At 46.1% G+C, this 21,461-nt stretch overlaps 1 protein-coding gene and 1 long non-coding RNA gene across 2 annotated transcripts in view; one reads left to right on the top strand and one right to left on the bottom strand.

Moving 5' to 3' along the window:
- The first annotated feature begins 572 nt into the window (after positions 1 to 572).
- LOC120098962 (uncharacterized) overlaps positions 573 to 21,461 on the top strand; it is a 29,073-nt gene continuing 8,184 nt past the window's right edge. The window contains exons 1-2 of the long non-coding RNA XR_015645958.1: positions 573 to 705; positions 10,721 to 10,855. This is a non-coding gene — a long non-coding RNA (uncharacterized LOC120098962). The remainder of the gene's footprint in view (positions 706 to 10,720; positions 10,856 to 21,461) is intronic.
- Positions 9,646 to 21,461, bottom strand: part of Prep (prolyl endopeptidase) — a 95,734-nt gene continuing 83,918 nt past the window's right edge. The window contains 5 exon segments of the mRNA NM_031324.2: positions 9,646 to 10,418; positions 12,418 to 12,574; positions 14,134 to 14,265; positions 16,864 to 16,958; positions 19,298 to 19,434. Coding sequence (NP_112614.2) covers positions 10,124 to 10,418; positions 12,418 to 12,574; positions 14,134 to 14,265; positions 16,864 to 16,958; positions 19,298 to 19,434 — 816 coding nt within the window. The 3' untranslated portion in view covers positions 9,646 to 10,123.

The following is a 21,461-nucleotide window of genomic DNA, read 5'->3' as shown; positions in this document are numbered from 1 at the left end:
AGCAGCAAGTGCTTTTCACCACTAGGCTAGCTCTCTAACCACATGAAACTAATTCTGATCTGGCAGAATCCAGAGATTGTCCTTCTGCGCTCCCTGGGTTAGTGGCCTGTGGTGTAGTGGTCTCTGGTAATGCTGGTAATTCTCACATGTTGGGGATTTGAGACCTTTCTAGAAATTTGGAAATGTATTAGACTGTTAAATCAATTGTTACCCCGACTGTGCTTCTCAACACTGATATCTTCTTTCTCCATCCTCTCTCTACCGTGTCCTCCTCTGTTCCCAGGGATCACTGTTTTAATCTTATTTAACTTAATATGAGGACTTTGGGTTTTCATCATTGTTGCTGCAAACACCCCAGAGGTTCCTTCTTTGAATAGCTACATTGTGTATTGTCCTGGTTTTAATATGCTTGGCCTTGGGAGTAACACTATTAGGAGGTGTGGCCTTGTTGGAGAAGGTGTGACCTTGGAGAGGGCGTGGCCTTGTTGAAGAGGGTGTGGCCTTGTTGGAGTGGGTGTGGCCTTGTTGGAGTAGGTGTGTCACTGTGTGTGTGACTTTAAGACCCTCATCCTAGCTGCCTGGAAGCCAGTCTTCCCCTAGCAGCCTCCAGATGAAGATGTAGAACTCTCAGCTCCTCCTGCACCATGCCTGCCTGGGTGCTGCCATGCTCCCACCTTGATGATAATGGACTAAACCTTGGAACCTGTAAGCCAGCCCCAATTAAATGTTGTCCTTCTAAGAGTTGCCTTGGTCATGGTATCTGCTCAGAGCAGCGAAACCCGAACTAAGACATGTATATAAACCACCATCTACCCATTGGTTCTCTGACAGGCATCTACACTGGTTTCATGGTGATACTGTACCAGTAAATGTGCGTGTACAAATATCTCTTTTTTGTAGGCATAATATTAATGTGCCCTGTGTAAAATTATTATCATATTATTCAAATGGTGATCTCTGTGCCCCCAAATCTGGTTGCTATTCTTAGTCTAAGAAACTCTTGTCTCAATGTTGTGTAAACATTGTTCCACAATTATTCCCTGATTGGTCAATAAAGCCAGCTGATCAGCCAAGGAGCAGGGGAGCTAAGAAGTGGGGGGTTCACCATAGTGAGAGAGTCCAGGAGTCACAGTGAGAAAACACTTGGAGTCCAAAGAGCCAGATCAGTACCAAAATGCAAATGTTACTAGGATTTGGACTAATAGGGAGAATAATAGAATAATATAGAATACTGCTCAATTATTGTACCTTTAAAGCTTGTTAAATAAATATAATAATCCAGTCTCAATCATTTGGGCGCTAACTGGGTTAAGAGGAAAACTGCAACAAAAACTTAATAAAAACCCGCCAACACCTTTTATTTTTATTTTTGCTTTGTTGTTGTTATTTAACTCGATCAGGCTGGCCTTGAACTCAGAGATCTGCCTGTCTCTGCCTCCCAAGTGCTGGGAGAGACTACATTCATCACCATACCTGGCTTGCAAGTGTATTTGTCATGTTTATCTCTTTGGTGTATAGACTTAGAGAATTTATAAACCGTGTGATTGTTCTGTTTTCATTTTGAGGATTTGCCATTTGTTTTCCATAATGGCTGTAGGAGGTGAGGTTTGAGCCTTTTGCCGTCTGATAAGAGCTGCTCTAACTGGGATGAGGCGATGCCGCTTTGCAGTTCTCATTTGTCTTTCTCTGATTATTAGCAAGATGAAACATTTCGTCAAACGTGCTTGCTGACCGTGTCCGTCTCCTCTTAAGGGGTGTCCGTACAGACTTCTGGACGTATTTAAACAGTTTGTCTTTTGTGTTCAGACTTTTGAGTACTTAGCATATTCTAGGCATTAATCTCCTGTTGGATGGTGGTCTGATAATTTTCCCTTCTTTACACTAGTATTTCTTTTCCTATACAGAAACCTCTTAGTTTGGAATAATCCGTTCTCTGCTTTCACCATCTCCTGTGCTTTTAGGGACGCCTCTGAACTAAAAATGAAAAAGAATCGTTTTCTAGTGCCAGCCTCTGGAAGTGTCGTTAATTTTATGTTTCAGGCCATCTATCCATTTTTAGTCGATCTGAATGTGTAGCAGTGGGTATCTGGTTTCAGTCTTCTGTACATGCAGAACAAATTTTGCTAGCAGCACTGACTGAGAGTAATCCCGGCACCTTCATGAAAGGCTGTGTGAACACGGACTGACCCCTGGGCGCTCCGCTCTGTCCTCTCAGGCCTTGTGTCTGTTTTAGATGGAGTACCACACTGTTTTAGATGCTCTTGCTTCCTATGGCCCTGCAGTTAGGGACTGTGCTGCTTCGACCATCTCCCTGCTGGGGCTGCTTTGGCTGTTTTTGGCCTCCTGTGGTTACCTATTCCTGTTAGGACTGCCTTTCCTATGTCTCTGAAGAAAGCCACAGTATTTTAATGGGGATCGCATTGAAATTAGAGGTGGCCTTGGAAAGTACAGTCATTATAACAATATTTATCCATTAATAATGTCTATTTCTCCATTTTACCAGTGTCTTATGATTTTCAGAGTATAGATCTTTTCCTTCCTTGTACAAATTTATTAATTCATTTTTACTTCCAACTTTTTCTTTAGCAAGTACATTACTGGTGTATAAATATGCTACTGTTGGTTTTCTGTTGTAGTTTTTTTTTGGGGGTGGGTTGGGTTTTGGAGACAGGCTTGCCTTTACTCCCCTGGTAGCTGGGATTTCAGGTATGTAGCCCCTCACTTGCTAGAACATGCCAGCTGTTAATCTAATGATGCTTCCTTCTGCCACTTTTATTTAACTTCTTAAAAGCTTAGCTACTTTTTGAGAGTATTCGGGTTTTGTGTGTACAACATGAAAAACAGATATTCAAACTTTCTGATTTGTTTGTCCTTTGTTTAACTAGTTACTATTTTTTTTTTAGAATCAAACTTCCACTATTTATTTATTTATTTATTTATTTATTTTATTTAGTATATGAGTACACTGTAGCTGTCTTCAGACACACCAGAAGAGGGCATCGGATCCCATTACAGATGGTTGTGAGCCACCATGTGGTTGCTGGGATTTGAACTCAGGACCTCTGGAAGAGCAGTCGGTGCTCTTAACCGCTGAGCCATCTCTCCAGCCCCTAGTTACTATTTTTTAATAGAAGTTTTTACATTTTATTTATTTATTTATTCACTTGTCTGTGCACATGTGCATGATGGCATGTATGTGCATGACATGTGCATGTTTGTGTGTATGTGGGTATGTACTGTTGCTGTAAAATTATAAAGAATGCTGTCTTTTACCCCACACTAGATCCGGCACTGTAATGCCCCAAGATATCTGGTAGATAACTTCATCTCAGTCAGCAAAGTGTCTCACCTACTTTGCTCCATCCCAAATCACACTGCAAATGGCTTCTCTCTGAGCCTGGCAACAATCTCTCTAGTTCTCAAGGAAGGTTGCCACCATGCCAGAAATATACATCCCAATTCCATGGCGGCCAAGTGTCTCCAGCCGCCACACACTCTCTTAAACTTAAATTGCCACATGAAAGAACACACAACACAATAACCTCTGATCCAATTGATAAGATATGATTGCCCACCTAGACATACAAAGCCCTGACATCCATCCCATCCGTCCCTTAAGAACATTCATAACAACCTATAAATGTGCAGACAGGAATTTTAACATCAGCCTCCACGTTCTCTCCACTGCTTCTCCCTCCTTCTTCAGTCTCCTCTTCTGTCTAAAACTTTTTTCCCCGCCCTTCCTTCCTTCTCATCCAATGGCAGGCCTCGTTCTATCTTGTACCTGCCTTCACCTGTATGATAGCCTACAGTGTGCATGCTTAGGCCAGAGGCCAACTTGCAGGATTGATTCTCTTTGACAACCAGATGGGGTCTTGGGATAAACTCAGGTCCTTAGGCTCTGGGGCCTGTGCCTTTATCAGCTGAGCCATTATGCAGCCCATGCCAGCAAAGTTGGGAGCAGTGGAGGTTAATATGTTTGTCTTATTTCAGATCAGGAAGGATGTTATTGTGAATGCAGATACACACATGTGTGTGCACACATACACACAGGTATGTATACAGCATATAGAGGTATGTCCTTCCTGTGCCTAACTCCTGCAGAAGGACATATTGAATCTTGCTGAACGCTTCTTCTGCACCCATTGCGACAAACCTATGCATTTTGGTCTTTGTTCCGTTGACGTGTTAGGTCACGTGGTGACTTACCTATGTTGAGTCATCATTCATCACATTTTGTCACTGTGTAACCTTTTTGATGTACTGTCGATCTTTCTTCGCTCTGTTGAGAGCTTTGGCACCTCTGCTCATCAGAGGCACCCCTATCTACAGGTTTTTTGTTTGTTTGATTATTTATGTCTTTCCTGACACTAGTAATGTTGATCTCTGTTGAAAGAATTGTACAGTGTGGGGGATGCGGAGATAAACGCGGTGGAGGAAGAAGAGGGACGGAGAGCAGGGGCCCACAGGTTCCTCGGACTCCTCAGAGTCCTGGTCCACTGTGTATGGTCTGACGTGACTCCGGTATACCAGAGCTACAACACAAAGGACCCCAGATCAGGGCAGTAGCTGCTGCCTCGGTCTTCACGAAACTATTCCCCCTCCCCCCAGCCTTGGGAGGGTTGGTGGTGGGGAGAGGCTCATGGGTAGTCAGATTTGGCTAAACAACACAGGTTGTACCCCGATTTGCCTTGAAAACATAAACGTACCCCAATTGGCTAAAAAGCAATATGTAAGTTCATGCAATAAACAATAGAGTTAGACCTGCACTCTGACGCCGGTCTCCGGAGTCGCCGGTCCCCGGAGTCTGAATACTCGGTACCTTCATGGGCTCCGTCTCCACTTTCCCCCTACGTCCCGGTTCTTGTTCCCACAGTACAGATTTCCTCCCATCTGAGTTTGAAAAACTATTTTAGGAAGAACTGAAGTGAGTTCTTTTAAATGTTGATAGAATTCATCAGTGAGGCCATTAGGTCCAGGACATTTTATTTATAGGCAGTAGATTTAATCACTGCATTCATTGATCTCATTACTCTATCCGCTTGGATTTTCTATTTTGTTCTTGTTTCAGATTTGGTAGTTGGTCTGTGTTTGGGAATTTTATCATTTCCTCTATATTTTCAGGTTTGGAGTAGAATGGTTCCTACCAGCTATTTATGTGCCGGTGTCTTTGGCTATAAATGCTGCATCTCTATTTTGTGTCTATCTATCTGTCTGTCTGTCTGTCTGTCTGTCGTCTCTCTCTCTCCTTGATTAGGCTAGTTGAAAGTTTATCAGTTTCTTTGACCTTTTCCACACCTTCTCCCCATTCCACCACACCCTATGTGTGCATAAATGTGCATGTGTGCATGAACACGGGTGCATGTATACTTATTTACATAGAGACCCGAGGCCAAACTTGGGGGTCATTTCTCAGACATCCTTCACCTTTAAAAGACTTGTTTATATCTTAAAATTTATGTATATGCATGTGAGTGCATATGTGTGTGCCTGAGGATGTGCAAAGAGCATGTTGGATTTTTGGGGGCTAGAATTGCATGTGGTTGTGAACTACCCAGTAACTTGGGTCCTCTGGAAGAGATACAGGCATTCTTACCTGCTGAGCCATCTCCCCCAGGGAGCCCCCAGGATCTTATCTCTGTCTCTTCAGTGCTGGGATTACAATAGTAAATGCTGGGGATGGACCCCAAGACTCCCCACACGCTGGACAAGCAGTGGGCTACAACTGCAGCCTAAGCTCCCTTAGAAATGAAGCTAAAGGAGACGGGTGCAGGGGTGCACGCCTATAATTCCAGCACTTGGGAACTTGGGGGACTGAGGCAGGACATTATAAGTTCGAGGCCACACACAATGAAAATCTATCTAATGGGTCTGAAGGGATGGCTCGGCAGTTAAGAACACTGGCTGCTCTTCCAGAGGACCCAGGGTTTAATTCCCATGGCAACTCACAACTGTCTGTAATGCCTGTTCCAAGGGATCCAACATACCTTCAGGCAAAACACCAACACACATACAATAATAAATAAATAAATAAATAAATAAATAAATAAATAAATAGTAGATAAATAGCTAATAAAAACCCTAGGGTTAGGGGTGGAAATTAAGGACCAATGTGCAAAATTATTCTGAGGCTTTACTGACATAGAAAACTTTACTCCTTTAAGAAAAAAGAATGACGAACTTGATAGAAAAAACTATTCATTTAGATTTTATAAATTGCTTTTTAACTTGTATTTGAAAATACTGAAAATGAGTTAAAAACCCAGCATGTGTCAGGAGATGATCTAGATTTGTCTTGAAGCCTTGGGAGGGAGTCACTGATGCACACAGTCCTGCCTGTGACTCCCGCTCCGAAGACCAGAGCCTAGGAAACAGCTTTGCAGTGCTCAGGGTCTCTAAAGTAAGACAACAGGAGCCTGCATCCTGATCCCTGAAAGGATTGTACCATGGCACTGGGTAATTAAATTTAACAAGCCTTAGGAACTAATGAGTGTTTGTGGGGTTGGTGGCATGTTTGTGAGGTCGTGGGACCCTCTTCCCTTCTGAGTCTTAATATACCCCTTAATCCGTTAAGTGTATTTTTTCTTCTCATCTTCTAGAATAATGCAAAAGGTGGGGGCTGAGGCAGAGGGTGAGGGAAAAGAGGATGTGGACCCTTGCCTGTGCTCATGTATAGGAAAATGTCCTGGTGTATTGTGTTGGGCTATATTGGGATATACTATCTGCAGCTGAGAACAGTTACCCACTCGGGGCATTCTGACTAGTGGGAGTTGTCAGAATAGTTAACTGGTTACTTCTTACCTAACTGCTCTTTGTCAATACTCACAGTCCATGACTGATCATTGACATCTGTCCTGTAAGACACTGTATTAGTTTTTAAATTGAGTGTTTTCTACTAAAGGCAATGGCTAGAGTTTTACGACAGACTGGCCAGCTATATACCAAGAAACAGGACTTGGCCTGTCTACAGAATTCCCTTCATCCTGCTCCATTATCCTCTTCTATTTTCTATCTAACAGTAAGAACTGTCCTTACTTTGCCCTTCCAAAAAGGGCAGAGAGCAAATCAGGCTCTTGGGGCAGAGGATTTAAATTTAAACAAGGAGGAGGATGACTTAAAGGCATTTTATGTCCTTACCAGGAGGGTGAGTACCTTCATTTGTTTGGGATGTTGTAATGAAACACCACACCCTGGGTGATTGCTACTCAGAAATGGCAGTTCTGCTCAAAGAGGGTGGGAGGGCTAAGGCTGACTTCAGAAAGACACTGACCCCTTTGCTGACCTGATCACCCCAGAGGCCCTACCTAATCCACCACTTTGAAAGCTTTCAATACTTACCTTTAAGGGGGAAGGAAGTCATTCGGATTGTGATTGTCCCTAAGGTCCAGTTGCTAGGGTTGTGGTTCAGTGAACTCCCTAGCTGGGAAATGCTGGGCCTTTGCTAAATAAATGGAGTAGGGGTGTAGCACAGGACAGGGGAACCCCAGACACCTTATCCTCCCTGGGAGGAGGTTTGATGAGAGAAGGGCTTTCCATCTATAGGACCTGGCATACAGCTCTGCTCCGTCAGCTCTTATCCTCCTTCCATTTGCCTGAACATCCGGACATTTTTTCTTGGCCTCTTCCTAAGCCCCTCCCCACCCAGTTTTCTAGACCACCATGAACCACCCCTTGGGGGTATCTGCACCCTGTTCTGAGTATTGGTTATGTGGTCTTCCCATGGTTGCTAAAAACCTTAGTACGGAACTGTAGCGAGCTTGGCTGTCCAGTTTCCTGTTCAAACTAGAACCACCATTTCCATGTACCGCCTAATGATTAACTGTCTCACAATATTCCATGTGTGAACACGTTAAATGACACCTTACTAAGGTGAAGACGCTCTGAGGCCCTGGTAGCTAGATCATGCGAGTAGCAGGCACCTCAACCCCCACCCCAATGCACACCAGCAAACGTCTCCAGCAATGTTAGACAGTGAAGGGTGGTGCAGGGACAGAAAGGTGGTGACGAATGGGGGGAGGATGGCTCTGGAAAGGCTTGGCCCCCAGTCTTATGGAGTTTCTCTTTAAAACGGCTCTAATGTTTACCTAGTTGCTGCATATGTGTGTTGTAAGTCAGAGGACAACTTGTAGGAGTCAGGGCTCTCCTTCTGCCGCGTGGGTCCTAGGTCCTAGGGACTGAGCTCTGCCTTGGCGGCCCGTGCTTTTACCCAGGCAGTCATTCTTACCACCGATTACTTCCCATGTTTAAAGCTTAAAAAGAAGGTAATGTTCAGTAATGTGGACGCAGTGCCCCTCTGAAATGTAGATAGGAAACTTAGGTTGGAAAAGAGAAGTGACGTATGCTAGGCACTCATAAACATTGCTTTATTCCCCACCACGGCTTCCTGTGAGCGCTGGGCTTTGAACGCAGGCCTCCCACTTTCACTGTCTAGGAGACCTCAGCGGGAAGGTGGTCAGATTCTGCGTGAGCTGGAAGATGCCCTGGGTGGGGACAGCTCAGCTGTCTCCCTTCAAACGACTTCCGTAGGTCAGCAGAGGCTGCCTTTGGCTTCCCTGTGCAAGCGCTCTTCTTGTTCTCACAGCCATGTTGGCAAGAGGCTGTGACAAATGCATTCAGTCTCAGTGTGGCCTGCAGCCTGACGGCCTGTCAGAGTCTGAAGGTCTCGTATAGAATCCACACAGACAAAGGGTCAGGCAACGGCATGATTCCAGAATAGGAAAAACAAATCTTGCCCCACTTTCCAGTTGTGTTCGGTGTGTGTTATTAGCAGGAGTGAAAGAAAATGCTCTATCTAGTCTCTGATCACAATCTGATAAAAATTAAAAGAGCAACAATGTGTAAAATGTATATGATTTGACACCATCACTGGGGTGACTCGTGCTGTAACTCCGTGTATGCTTAAGGGACTCCTTTTAATCACATCTAATAGAGTAACACTTGAAGTATTTCCCAAGTCCCAGGTTATCAAGGGAGACTGGGCAGTTTATATTGGGAAATTTACCTGTGTGGTCTGTTTTGCACAAATCCTCTGTAACCAGGTCAACACATGGGCAAGCAGGTGAATAGCCTTAATCTTCCAGTCCGCAGTTTTTGTGTCTGTGTGTGGTTTCTGTGCACCTGTATGCAGAGACCTGAGGATGTCCGATGTCTTTCTCTGTCCCTATCCATCCACCTTATTGCCTTGAGACACTGTCTCTCAGTGACCCAGAAGCTCACCATTTTTGGCTAACTTGGTCGGCCACCGAGTGCTCAGGACCTGCCTATTGCTGCCCCCACTGTGGGGGCTTACAGGCACACATAGCCTGTGCCCAGCGTTTTATACAAGTGCTGTCACTCAAACCCAGCAGTCCTCAGGCTTGCAGAGCAAGCTCCCTTGTCCGAGAACCCGCCCACCCTCTCCAATCCCAGTCCAGAGGCTGCCCAATCTTATCTTTGCCGGGGGTGGGGGTGGGGTGGGGGGGTGTCACAGTGGGAGGTACACCGCCTCCCACAGTCGCACCCATGAAAGTGAGACCAGACGGGAGAGACTCGGCCTCTTTCCAGTGGTGCTAAGGTTCCAACTGCTGCGTAAAGACTACATTCTTTATTCCGATAGTCGCCTGCGTTTTGAGGGCTGCCTCTCAAAGGGACCAAAAACTAGAGCCTCCCACTCTTCAGTAGCATTTATTAGTAATGCAGCGGACTCTGCCTTGAGGTCTCCCACTTATTTAAGGTTATATGCTATGGTTAGAGAAGTGACTTCATTATGATATTATAGATGAGTATGCCCAACTATGACCCTTAACTTAGATCCCTTTACGAGTTCAGGGCTCTGATATTCACAATACGTTCACTGCCATTTAGTTTCTTATATAAACATACCCTCCCTTTCCCCCCCTTTCAATATATGTGCCTGGAGAGAGTGGGGAAAACAAAACAAAACAAAACCAAAACATCAAGGGCTTGCTAGAAAGGAGATAGAAAAGCTAAAATCCCGGTGGCAGTCCTGCTCGGCGGCTTGCTGTCCGTGAGCGGCGGCACGGTGCTCACTCCAGGCAGCGTTCGCCGGTGGTTTCTTGGTCAGGATGGTGTGAAAAAGCCCTTGAGGTTTTCTGTGTCTGGTGGGAGGGGCCGGGAATCCCACTTACTGGATCCACTCGATGTTCAGGCACCGCGCTATGAACGCAAACATATCCGAGACTTCTTCTATCACCTTGGCGGTGGGTTTCCCGGCCCCGTGGCCGGCCTTGGTGTCCACGTGGATGAGCAGGGGGTTGCTCTGCTTCCGGCTGCGGCCCACGATGTACTGAAGCGTGGCGATGAACTTGAGTGAGTGCAGTGGGACCACGCGGTCGTCGTGGTCAGCCGTGAGGAGGAGCATGGATGGGTACTGGATGTCATCCGCCTCCGGAAGCTTCACGTTGTGCAGCGGCGAGTACCTAGGAGGCAAAGGGACTTCCGTGAGGATGGAGACCAAGACCAGAGCTACTGCAGAGAACAGTCACGGAGGCCAGCGCGGCACGGGGCCTAACGTCACAACCCAGAACTGGAGCTAACAGCACACGAGGGCCACAGCAGCCTGCGCTGCCAAGACTGGCGAGGGCTACAGGGAACTGGGGAGTTGAGTCATTTTATTTAGCTCTAACCTTAGCAGGCTGTAAAGGAAAGAAAGTCAAAGGCCACTGAAATAACTCAACTGTTTGGACTTTAACAGTCTGTACTATCTGTGTTTCTGTTGCAGGATTTGGAACCTGCCCTGTACTGGAGTTTCTCTGTCCTGGAACAACCCTCACGCTTGTCTCCCAGCCTAGGTGCTGCTGCTCTAGGGAAGGACTTGCCCAGGAGACTCATCTGAGGCAGACGGCGAGTTTAACAGGTAAGTTGCTCAATTAAGAAGGGTTTTAAGAAGCAAAGAACTGAATGGAAAGAGTGACCGGCAACAGTTTAATAACAGGAACACCTAGGTACCTGATCTTTACATTCTGCCCATTATTAATAATGTCTCCGTTTCTAAGTTTTGAGCTAATGAATAGAAGTATGTTTCAGTAGAGACTTTTCTGAATGAAAGTAAGGAAACTATGAATCCTGCTGGGTTCATCACCCATGTAAAAGGAGCTCAGGTTTGCTTCCTCACTGTGTAAAAGGTGCTGGGCGCATTGGTTCTGTGTCACCAGACCCTGTGTATCTGTTTCTTCTCTGCACACTGTGAAACAATGTCTACTAAAATTCAGAGAAATTCTGCAGGAAAAGAAACCATCTGATTCAATCCCCTGCGTGCTACAGAACTCGACACACCCAGGAACCCCTGTGTGGCCTTCTCCAACCGATGTGTGGGCTGAGCTGAGTTCATTCAGTAGCCCAGTCTTAAACGGGCAACTTGGGAACACTGGAATCTGCAGTAGAAATGCTAGGAATTCTTTTGGAACCCATTCCCCCCTTTCAAATTCATTTAGGAAGCGTCGGATGCTGGGAGCGTTTTTGATGTCTCTGACATACAATCAGGGTTCATTAGGTTTCGAAGGCCTTCATCCCCTAGATGCGAGTGTAGTTCCAGAAAATGAGAATGACAGCTTCTTTGGACACAGTCATTGCCGTGAACATCAGTGAGTCACCAAGATTCAGAGTTAGCTTTTCTCCCTCAGAGACTAAAATTTAGTTGTTTCACAGATTTAATTAAGACACTTTACATGAGGTTCTAATGAGGGAAGTTAGCTATTAAAAAAAAAATCATGATAAATTAAAAGTTGTTTTGAATCAAAATGTAGGATTCTCCAAGCATGGGAAACAAAGCTGACAGACAGTGTACAAATGTTACACGTGGGGCGTGAGGAACGGAAGAGAGGGGAAATATCTCATTCACGGGCCGCTATCACCAGAGCCATGGAGGGTTAAGAATGAAGCATGTACAAACTAACGCACAACTTCATGTATGTGAGCACCGGAACAGTTTAGCTACCTCTGTTCTTGTTTCGGAATAATGCCAGCCCTCTCTACTGCCACCCGGCTGGTGGAGTAACGCAGAGTACATTAGCAGAGAACGAGACTCCAGTCATTCAGCAGTCAGGAGTCGAACTGCCTCAGCTCAGCTCTCTGCTCAAGTCTCTCAAGGCCAAGTCACAGTTGTGAACTGTCAGTGCTTCTCCTGGGGAACTCTGGGAAAGAATTACTCCCAGAGTCCAGCTGTCGGCAGAATTCAATGTCACATGGCTGGATGGCTGAATGTCAGATGGCCATCTTTGTGGAAAAGTGAATTTGGGCGGGGGGAGGGTGTTTGACTGTGACTCAGTGACACTTGCCAGGTCCTGGCTCCAATCCCCAGCACTGCAAATAAACCAAACCCAAGGAGGGTGTCACCATATCTGTGACTCTGTTGACTATGGTCACTATTAAGAGATCAGATTCCGAATAGTGTATAGACAAGTATCGAGGAAGACATACTTGAGAAGCCATTCGAAGTGTTGTTTGCTGTCGGAGCACCCGTAATCAGTGGTCCAGGCATGGCCAATAGTAAATTTGTGGAACTTCAACATGTCCATCACTCCAACCTGGGCGATCACACAGCCGAAGAGGTCCGGGCGCTGATTTGCGCAAGCAGCTGAAAATGAAGAGAGAAAAGGGGAAGTTGTTTTTTTTAAATCATTAAACACCTGGACGAACCCAGCACTCTGTATCTTCAGGATGCTGGATGTCCCATTCTTAGAACAGAGGAGGTTGTCAGAGACGATTCAGCCATCAGTGTCCAACAGGACCAAGTGGAGCCTTAGCGTAATGGGACATTTACTCCCCAACCCGAGTATCGCACCCAACTTGCGTTCACAGGTGACAGGGATCTGAAGGACTGGTTTGCATCTCAGAACCAGTCCAGAGCAGAAGAGGGGCTGAAACTCGGCTCTCACCGGTGCTGGCACAATCTATTCTGTCTTCACAAGTCTTGTTGTTGCTTAAATAGGCAATCTACTGAAAACACCTGCCACAGAGTATTTCCCAGTAAAGAAAACCAAATTCACTGGGAAAAAGAACTGAATGAGCCGGTACAAGAAGGCATGACAATCAGTGCCACTAAGGCGGGTCAGGATGCTCTGAGGTGGGGTACAGAGCCAGGGAGACCTGACAGGAAGCACAGCAGAGTTGCATGACCTAGGAGTCAAAAGATCCGGACTCTTCCTGTCTCTGGCAAAAAAAACCCTTAGTTCACCCTATTCTGACTCCATTACATTAATAAACAGTACAGAAGCCTGAGCCGTTATTCCCTTAGACTCTTAGGTGGACGTGGGAATGCCCACTGCCTAGAACGAGTGTGTCCACGTCCTGATGCAGCTGTCCGTGGGTTTCTCAAAGGACTTGGCTTAGAAGGCACGAACCCAGCGGTTACTGCGTGAACCAGTAAATTACACTGCCAATCTCACAGTGTTTGCAATGTCCTGTCCTACTCAGCCTGGGACTCACCCAACTATTTACTACGTCTGGGGCCATACCTTGGTTTGAGCCAGTGAAGCCTTTCAGCTACTCAGGTTCTAAGGCCTGATCTGTCCACCTGCACAAGACTCCCAAAGGCTTCTTGTCACCTAGAGCACATTCAAAGTCTATCCTTCTGGTTTTACCTGCCTGGTACTATGAGGACATGAGCCTCCCTCATCGCTCACACTTGAGGGGCCCTGGTTTATGTCTCATCCATCTGACCAGAGATAAGGCTCTGCGAAGGTTACAGACATTTGTTTTGCTGACCCACCTATGTATGCCTGGCACTTCTGGATGTCTAATAAAATTTGTGGGCTACCTGATGTGGATCCTAAGAGTACAACTTGGTCCCTGGAAGACCAGGAGGTGCTTGTAACAGCTGAATCACCTCCCCCAGCCCCACCCTTTCCAAATTTAAACAAATTATTTTGGATGACGATATTTTTTTTACTAATTTAGCATGGCTTGGGCCGGTCAGCACCAGTCCTGTGGCGGCTGAATGCTGCCAATCTGTGACCTTAGCCTGTAAGGAGTTAAAGCGGTCACAGCAGGCTGAGCTCACTCCGTCCGATGTAGGTCCAGACATTCTAGTTTTCTGTTTCAGACGAGCAAAGGCAAGCGAGTTTTACTACCCCCCCATCTGAGGGTCGTAAAGTCTCAGGGAGCTGTGGGAAAACCCCGAGGGGCTCGGCTCACCCACTAAGAGGCCGCCATTGGAGCCTCCATTGATCGTGAGCCTCTTGGAAGTTGTGTAGCCTTCCTTGATGAGGTACTCAGCAGCACACTGGAAGTCATCAAAGCAGTTCTGCTTGTTGGCCAAGATCCCACCTACAAAGGGAGAGACAGCGTGAAGACGATATTCCCCCCCCCCCCCCCCCCCCCCCGACAGCAAGCGAGTAACAACTACACGGGCCGCAAACGAAGAGTGTCAGGTTTCCACTGCTGACCAGTGCCGACCATGGCTGCTTAAGCCACACTGATGGAAGGGCCTCAATTTCAATCCCGTGGACTGTGGAGGTCCAGTGCCAACCACAACTGGGAACCCGTATGGTGAATTTGTATTTTAATTAACCAACTGTATAACTAAGTTAGAAGTCCCCAAAGAGAAAGAGATCACGTGAGAGAACTGGGACATAAATAAAAAGAATCTCTACTTTGAGAAGCTAAGTGAGAATTAGACCAAGGACTCCTGCGGCCATCGGCCCTACGAGTTCCACCTAGCACACAGCACGGGAAGGAAGCTAGTGGCTTGGGGCTGTTCACGCTTCCTGCCATGGGGAAACTCAACCTTCCTCAAAGCAGTACTGGAGAGAGCAATGGTCCAGCTGTGCTCAGCCACTAATTCAAAAAGAGATGCCGGGATTGGCTGTGAGCGGTGACTGTCAGATGTCTCCGGAGGGGTCACCTGAGTACCATCAACCCGACTGTATGCGGCCCCTTCCTGTGTATGAAACCAGTGAAGTCACTCAGCGAGAAAGAGTTACAGGGTCTCGGGATACCGAAAGGGAAGGCCTCAGAGGACAGATGCCTCGGGTCACTGCCTGTGAATGAAGCAAGCAGACCCAGATCTAATTAGATACCCAAGATGAACCACTTGTGCGGAAATTCAATTAAACATGAGGCAGTGCTACTGAAAGAAATTTTTTTTATCATCAAAACAAACGTTATTAAGATTTTAATAAGCAATCACTGGTGAATTAGAACAGCCAGGGCTACTTAGTTTCCAGAACAATAGCGTTTGGTGCGTACGCCTATTTTTAAAAGCGGATTACACTTCAAGCACGGGAAGAGAATGAGAATTGGATCCATTGGGCGCTTTGCACACCAGGCTTCTGCTCCGTTCACTAATGTTTCAAAAGCATTAAAAAAAACCCCAAAACTAATTTAGTCTTAGACTCCAGGCTGTTGCTCCCAAGGCTTAGAACAATGGTTGGTCAAATTGATGAATGGGTGTAGAAAGGAGACCAGGCCCAAGAGCAATGTTGCTGATAGACCGTGGGGTCCATTTTCCCAGAGGGTGAATCTGACTCAGGAGCACGGTCTGTGGTCAGGATATTGTGTGTATGAGTAACTAGATAAAAAGTTAGATGAATCAAACAGGCTAAAAGTCTCAGCCTATGATTTTGGGGTATAAATGAAATTATATATATATATGTGTGTGTATGTATATATATGTATATATAATACATATGTGTACATATACGTGTGTATATAATATATAAAATATATTATATATTTTTTTCCTCTCTTTCAACCATCTTTTTGTACGTATCATTGTATTTAGAGTAACTGAGAGATCCATCCACTGAAATCCGTCACTTCTATGTTGTTTCAAATATGGTGACAACTGGGTATGTTAGGGGCACTCAGTCCTGCTGTGATGCTCCTGCAGTTTGGGTGACATCAGGTAGCTCTTAACTGCATGTTGGACACAGGGGTCAGGCCTTGGCCTCTGCAGCACTTAGAACCTCCTAGGCTAAAACCTAGGGATCTTTTTATTGCCTCACTCTTGTTGCTGAATTGATGTAGGAAACCAGAGCCGTGGGCCTTGGAGAGTGGTAAAGAACTGTCTTGGATGTGCCAAGGACAACCCCTAGCCTAACTAATGACACTCGGTCACGTGGTAAATGAATGCAGATGGCAGAATTTGAGAAGCGAGGGACAGAGAGAGAGGTGCCTATGGTCTGCACTATGGGGCGGCAGACCACACAATTGAACAATTCCAGTTGCATGGAAGCCTGGACAGGGTGTGGGAGGCGCCATACCGAAAGAATGAGGACGCAGGGTTTTAAACGAATAACTGAATAACTATCAATATAAACCCAAACCCGGGCCCTCTAAAACACGAAGCCTCATGAGGCCAGAAAACAGATACAGAGAAACAAGAAAAGGCTACAGTATAGAATCTGTGTCTAAAAGCCACTTACATAGCCTCAGCACAATGCTAGGCAGACATGCTCTCTCTGAGGGCTGGGAGCCAGAACCAGTCCACACTGGGAACAAGAGAGCTATGGGACTTCCTTTCTCTCAGTAGGAACTGGCCTGCCTGCTTTGACGTCTCTCTTGAGACGGCCAGATAATACTAAACTGGCAAGCAAGGCCATCAGGAGGAGAACTAGATAACAAGATAACAGAAGCCCCCAAAGACTACATCCTACAGCCATTCAGGTGTTGCTGCAGAAAGAGAAATTCCACAATGACCTTAGGGGGAATATGCCTGAAAAATTGTGCTTCATTATCCCAGGCTATAAGGAAGATAACATGACAAGAGCTGTTTGTAATGGGGGAGCTGTGCATGCAAGGGCTCCTCTTATTTTGCCAAAAAGCTCTTGCTTCTCTCTGCCCCAGCTTGTTGGACCAGGAAGATCAGCTTGACCTGTACTACAATCAGGCCAGACTCTTGCTCCTGCAGAGAAAACAGCTTACCTTTATGCCACGTTTCTCCGTATTCACCACCGCCTCTGATGTTAGCTACCGCGAGGACGCCGCCCATATGTCTCACAAAAATGAGCCTGGACACACTGAGAAATGGAGATGACAGTTTAATCTTCCAGCAATTGCCTAGCATGCCCTCCTCCCTCTATATCTCAGAGCAACAATGTATCCTAAGAACTCCAGGGGAAGCCCATCCAAATAGAGACTGAGACTCCTCCCTCCATCTCAGCGCAACAATGTATCCTAAGAACACTCCAGGAGGAACCACATCCGAATAGAGGCCAGTATTTTTATTATTACTTGACAGAAGTGAAAGATATGTAACCTCTGATTAAGGTTCGTACCTTCATAAACAGCACATTTCACTTTTCTATACTGGTGAACAATTCACTGTGCATCCAGACTTCAGAATAACCAGAGGCCCCAGTTCACAGGAGTCTACCTTTACAAACTGACTGATGGAGGCCAGGCGGGGAGTGGATCTGGGCTGCCAGTCACTCTGAGAGTGAACCTGTCAATAGGTAACTCTGCCTGCACTGATCAACTTGGAAAAGAACAAGCTACTTCTCAACCAAGTGCATATTTCTACTTGTAAGGAAACTTAGATAATAATTACATAATACATGACTTGAAAGGATGGGAGACCACAAGAACTGGAGAGGAACAAGCCTCAAGAAGACTGGGAAGTATGGTCTAGAAATAAAAGACTGCTGTCCAGAAAAAAAAATTAGGCCTTTTGGAAACCCTAGATTTTCTTTTCTTTTTCCTCTGACCTAAGCATGTGCAGTAACATCTTCCTACTGTCAAAGTAATTTTGGTTTGAACACTTTTTCTGATGTTCTTTCTTTTAGAGGTGAGGGTGGGATCACTGAGGACATGGAAGGTAGTCAGAAGGAGGTAGACACCATTAGACTAAGCATGTTCAATTAGCCAAGATGACTTAATGATTTGTCCTTTACATATTCATGCATCTCTGATGATCTCTCTTGAAACTATGATGTCCATTACTGAGATCAAACAGTCTGGGGATCCTCTCTTGATTCCTGGACTAAAGGTCTAAAAGGAAGTTACTGTCTAAATGGGCAGACTGCTAGCTTTAGACACGGTAGATCCACTCGGGAGTGGATGTGGTCTCACTCCTACTAGGAAGGAGGGTACAGGGAAGAGTGTGAACATCTCGTTCCTCACTGGCTGGAGCATGTGCCACCACCGCAGCATATTTACTCACTGGAAGCTGCGTATAAAGAATGGCAAATAATGTCATATTTAGGCTCATTCAGTCGTCACGGGCTGGCTTGAGTTTCCAGATCAACTGTCTCAGAATCAATGTGCCCTGTGATGGGACCACTGACATGGCTGAGCTAAGGAGACAGCAGGCCAGAGAAGGGTTCAAGCAGTGAGACCTTTCAGCCTCACTTCAGCCTGTGCCCTGGGTGGTGCCACCACGATGCCACGTGACCGGAACCCTCACCATGAAATACCGCTCTATCATGATTTTGAACAAGAGCTGCCTTGTTCTGCCAACCACACAGTAAACAATCAACTCCTCAGGATTATTCAGTCTCCATGAAAGGATTCTGAGGGCATGAGCCGTCTTTGAACTTCATTAACTCTAAAGTAATGAGCAGTTAGTTACTGAATGTCCAAAACAAGGCCACAGCCGCCTTATAGTTAGTCACGTTTTAGGACAGCCGGTGGATGGATTAGTTTGTCCTAGTCACTGTCAGTTCACTAATCTCTTCTCAAATAGAAAAGATCCGGGGTGAATCTGTGGACCAGACTTCAAATGAGTGCTACTCAGAAGCACGCTTAATGCTGCGGCTTCAGGTGCGAAATCCTTTTATTAAAAACACTCGGAGCAAAATCCCATTCGGTACTAGGAATGAGATATTGCGATTGCATGACAACTGACAGGAGATATTTACACATATGACAGCAATGCACATATGTAGACATAAGCACTTGTTACCTAGAAAATAATCACCGAACTCCTTAAAACGCACGAGGCATCAGAGTGTTCAGAGAATGTATTAATCACTAAATATTAATACAATGTGCTTGAGGCCTCTGCTGAGAAAATACAATCACTGGCTTTGAAAGTATCTCTCTGAAGAGACGCAGAGGATGGTGATATGTTGCAATGGAGACCGGACAGGGAGTCTTCGTTAGACCACGAGGGAGGGTCGTCTTTAATAACCTCGGAGCTGTAGTGGGACTCCAATAATCTATCCTACTGAGGGCATCAAATAAGGATGCTAAGATTGGCTTGTAAAGGGTCTGTGGTTCCTAAGTAAAAATTAAAGTGGTTATCTCAAGTCCTGCCCTGCTAGGAAAGACCACCGAGCGAGAAGCACGAGATTTAACACGTGATTCGGCACGTGATTCGTGCAGAGGATCATCTCCACGTCAAGTGTCCCTTGCTTACCTGTAGTTGGGTGTGATGGAGATGTTGAAGCCACCATAGCCATACAGGAAAGCGGGATGCGAGCCATCCAACTTTATGCCCTTTTTATGCACAATAAACATGGGAATCTTTGTGCCATCCTTGCTAGGGTAGAAAACCTACAACCGAGAAAAGCAGAATCCTTAGTTACGTGCAGCGTGATGTGGGAAAAGCGCATGGTTTTAGAGGTGAAAACACAAAGTTGCCGAATCCTCTGCTCGGCCACGCGCAGCAGCGCGGTGAAAATCTAGTTCTGCCGTGATGGGGAGGCACGTTTCATCTTGGAGACGGTGGGGAGCAGAGAACTCGGATGTAGAAACTGGGCGAGGAGCCCGAATTCTCAGCCCGTCACTAAGTGCTCTTGGGCAGATTGTTCGTCTTCTTTACCCTCCGTCTTTCATCGCCCATCACGAAGCCACAGAGGAGAACAGGCGCTCAGCGCTCTGCTGCTCGCCGCCTCACGCTGGAAAGCCAGACTCTGCCAATCAATTTAATCTAAGGGGACATCTTGTCTCAAAGACAGATTTCACGTCCAACTTCCTCTCTAAAGGTCAAGACACTCAATATGTCTTCATTCTTCTGCGTTTGACTATCAATCAAATTTCAGGGAAGAACAAAAACATTAGCTCAGAGAGCTGCTGGGGACATCACGGAGTCCTATTATTCTTGGCTAAACAAAAGCTATTCTCTCAGCAGTGGTAATTAAGGCTCAAGAACCTCTTCTAAATCAGGGACGTGGAAGACCAGATCAGTCAACACTTGCACATCCATTACTTTCGGGATAGAAGATTGAAAGGGAAGGAAGGGTAAGAGGGGAACGCCGAAGTGGTGATAAGTCCCAGATGAAGTGATATGCTAAGCAGCAGATAGGCAGCGCTCTGGAAATGGCTGCTTCTTTGAGCAAACATGGCGCTTTTACTGCCAAGTGGCACAGGAAGCATCCTGCTGACCTTGGTCACAAAGGAGGGCACTGAGCTCCTCTACTCTTTTATCTTAAGAGTTACACTGCACCAGAGAGCTGCCCCAAAGTCCTTAGAAGCAAGTTAGGGTCACCTGGGAAGAGGAACCTTAACTTAAAAATGCCTCCATCAGATTGTCCGTGCGTCTTCTCCATTAATGACTTCGTGGGAGGGGCCACTGATGCATGGGTGTCCAGGACGGTATAAGAAAGGCTCAGCAAGGGGTTGGGGATTTAGCTCAGTGGTAGAGCGCTTGCCTAGGAAGCGCAAGGCCCTGGGTTCGGTCCCCAGCTCCGAAAAAAAGAACCAAAAAAAAAAAAAAAAAAAAAAGAAAAAGAAAAAAGAAAGGCTCAGCAAGCCACAGGGAGCAAGTGGCACTCCTCCGTGGCGGTTCTGCTTTACTTCCTGTCCTGAGCTGCACTGGCTTCCCTCAGTGACAAACCAGGATGTGATATGTAGGTCAAATCAACCCTTCCACCCAAGTTGCTTTTGGTCACAGTGCCCTTTGCACTGCCCTGTTCGCTTTCTGTTGCTGTGCTAACAAACACTCATCTGGGTTTTTAAGAAATTAAAAAAAAAAAAAAACTTAAAAAACAACAACAACAACAAAAAAACCTCTTTGGTTTCTGACAACGGAAAGAAATACTGTGGAGACATGGAGTAAGTCTGGCAGTTTAGACTCCATGGAGGACACTGTGAGTTCGTTGCTCAGGGCAGTCTTGTGTAAAGACACACTGGAAGGCACTAGCAGAGCCTAAATGTGTGGCAAGGAAGCACCCAGGGGGATCCACATCTACAGGACAAAGGAAACGCCGCCGGCTTACATCATACTGCAAACATCAGTGCAAAACCTGGTGTCCCCTCAGCCACACACAACTCAGGCACTGTCCCCAGCCCTGCTCAGCCTCTCCTCCCCAAGCTCTTGGCTGTCACGCAGGCAGGTGGACAGATGTCCTCTCCTGAGACCCCTCTACTTGTCCCCTGCTGTTGTGACACCTCCGCTCCAACTGACTGCCAACACCACCCACCCACCCAACACATATTAAGTGTTAAGAGGAGCCCAAACCCCAGGTTGTCTTCCGGTGAAGACCCTTAAGTTGGCGTGGGTCCGAGGTTACCATAATGGTATTTTAAACAGTCTAAAAGTCAAATGGCGAGAAAACACCTTGGAAAAGGGCCATTTCAGT

This window comes from Rattus norvegicus, chromosome 20 (genome assembly GCF_021556685.1).
Source record: "Rattus norvegicus strain SHRSP/BbbUtx chromosome 20, alternate assembly SHRSP_T2T, whole genome shotgun sequence".
NCBI classification, from domain to species: Eukaryota; Metazoa; Chordata; class Mammalia; order Rodentia; family Muridae; genus Rattus; species Rattus norvegicus.
Note: the sequence above shows the minus strand (reverse complement) of the source record. Positions and strands in the feature narration are given on the sequence as shown.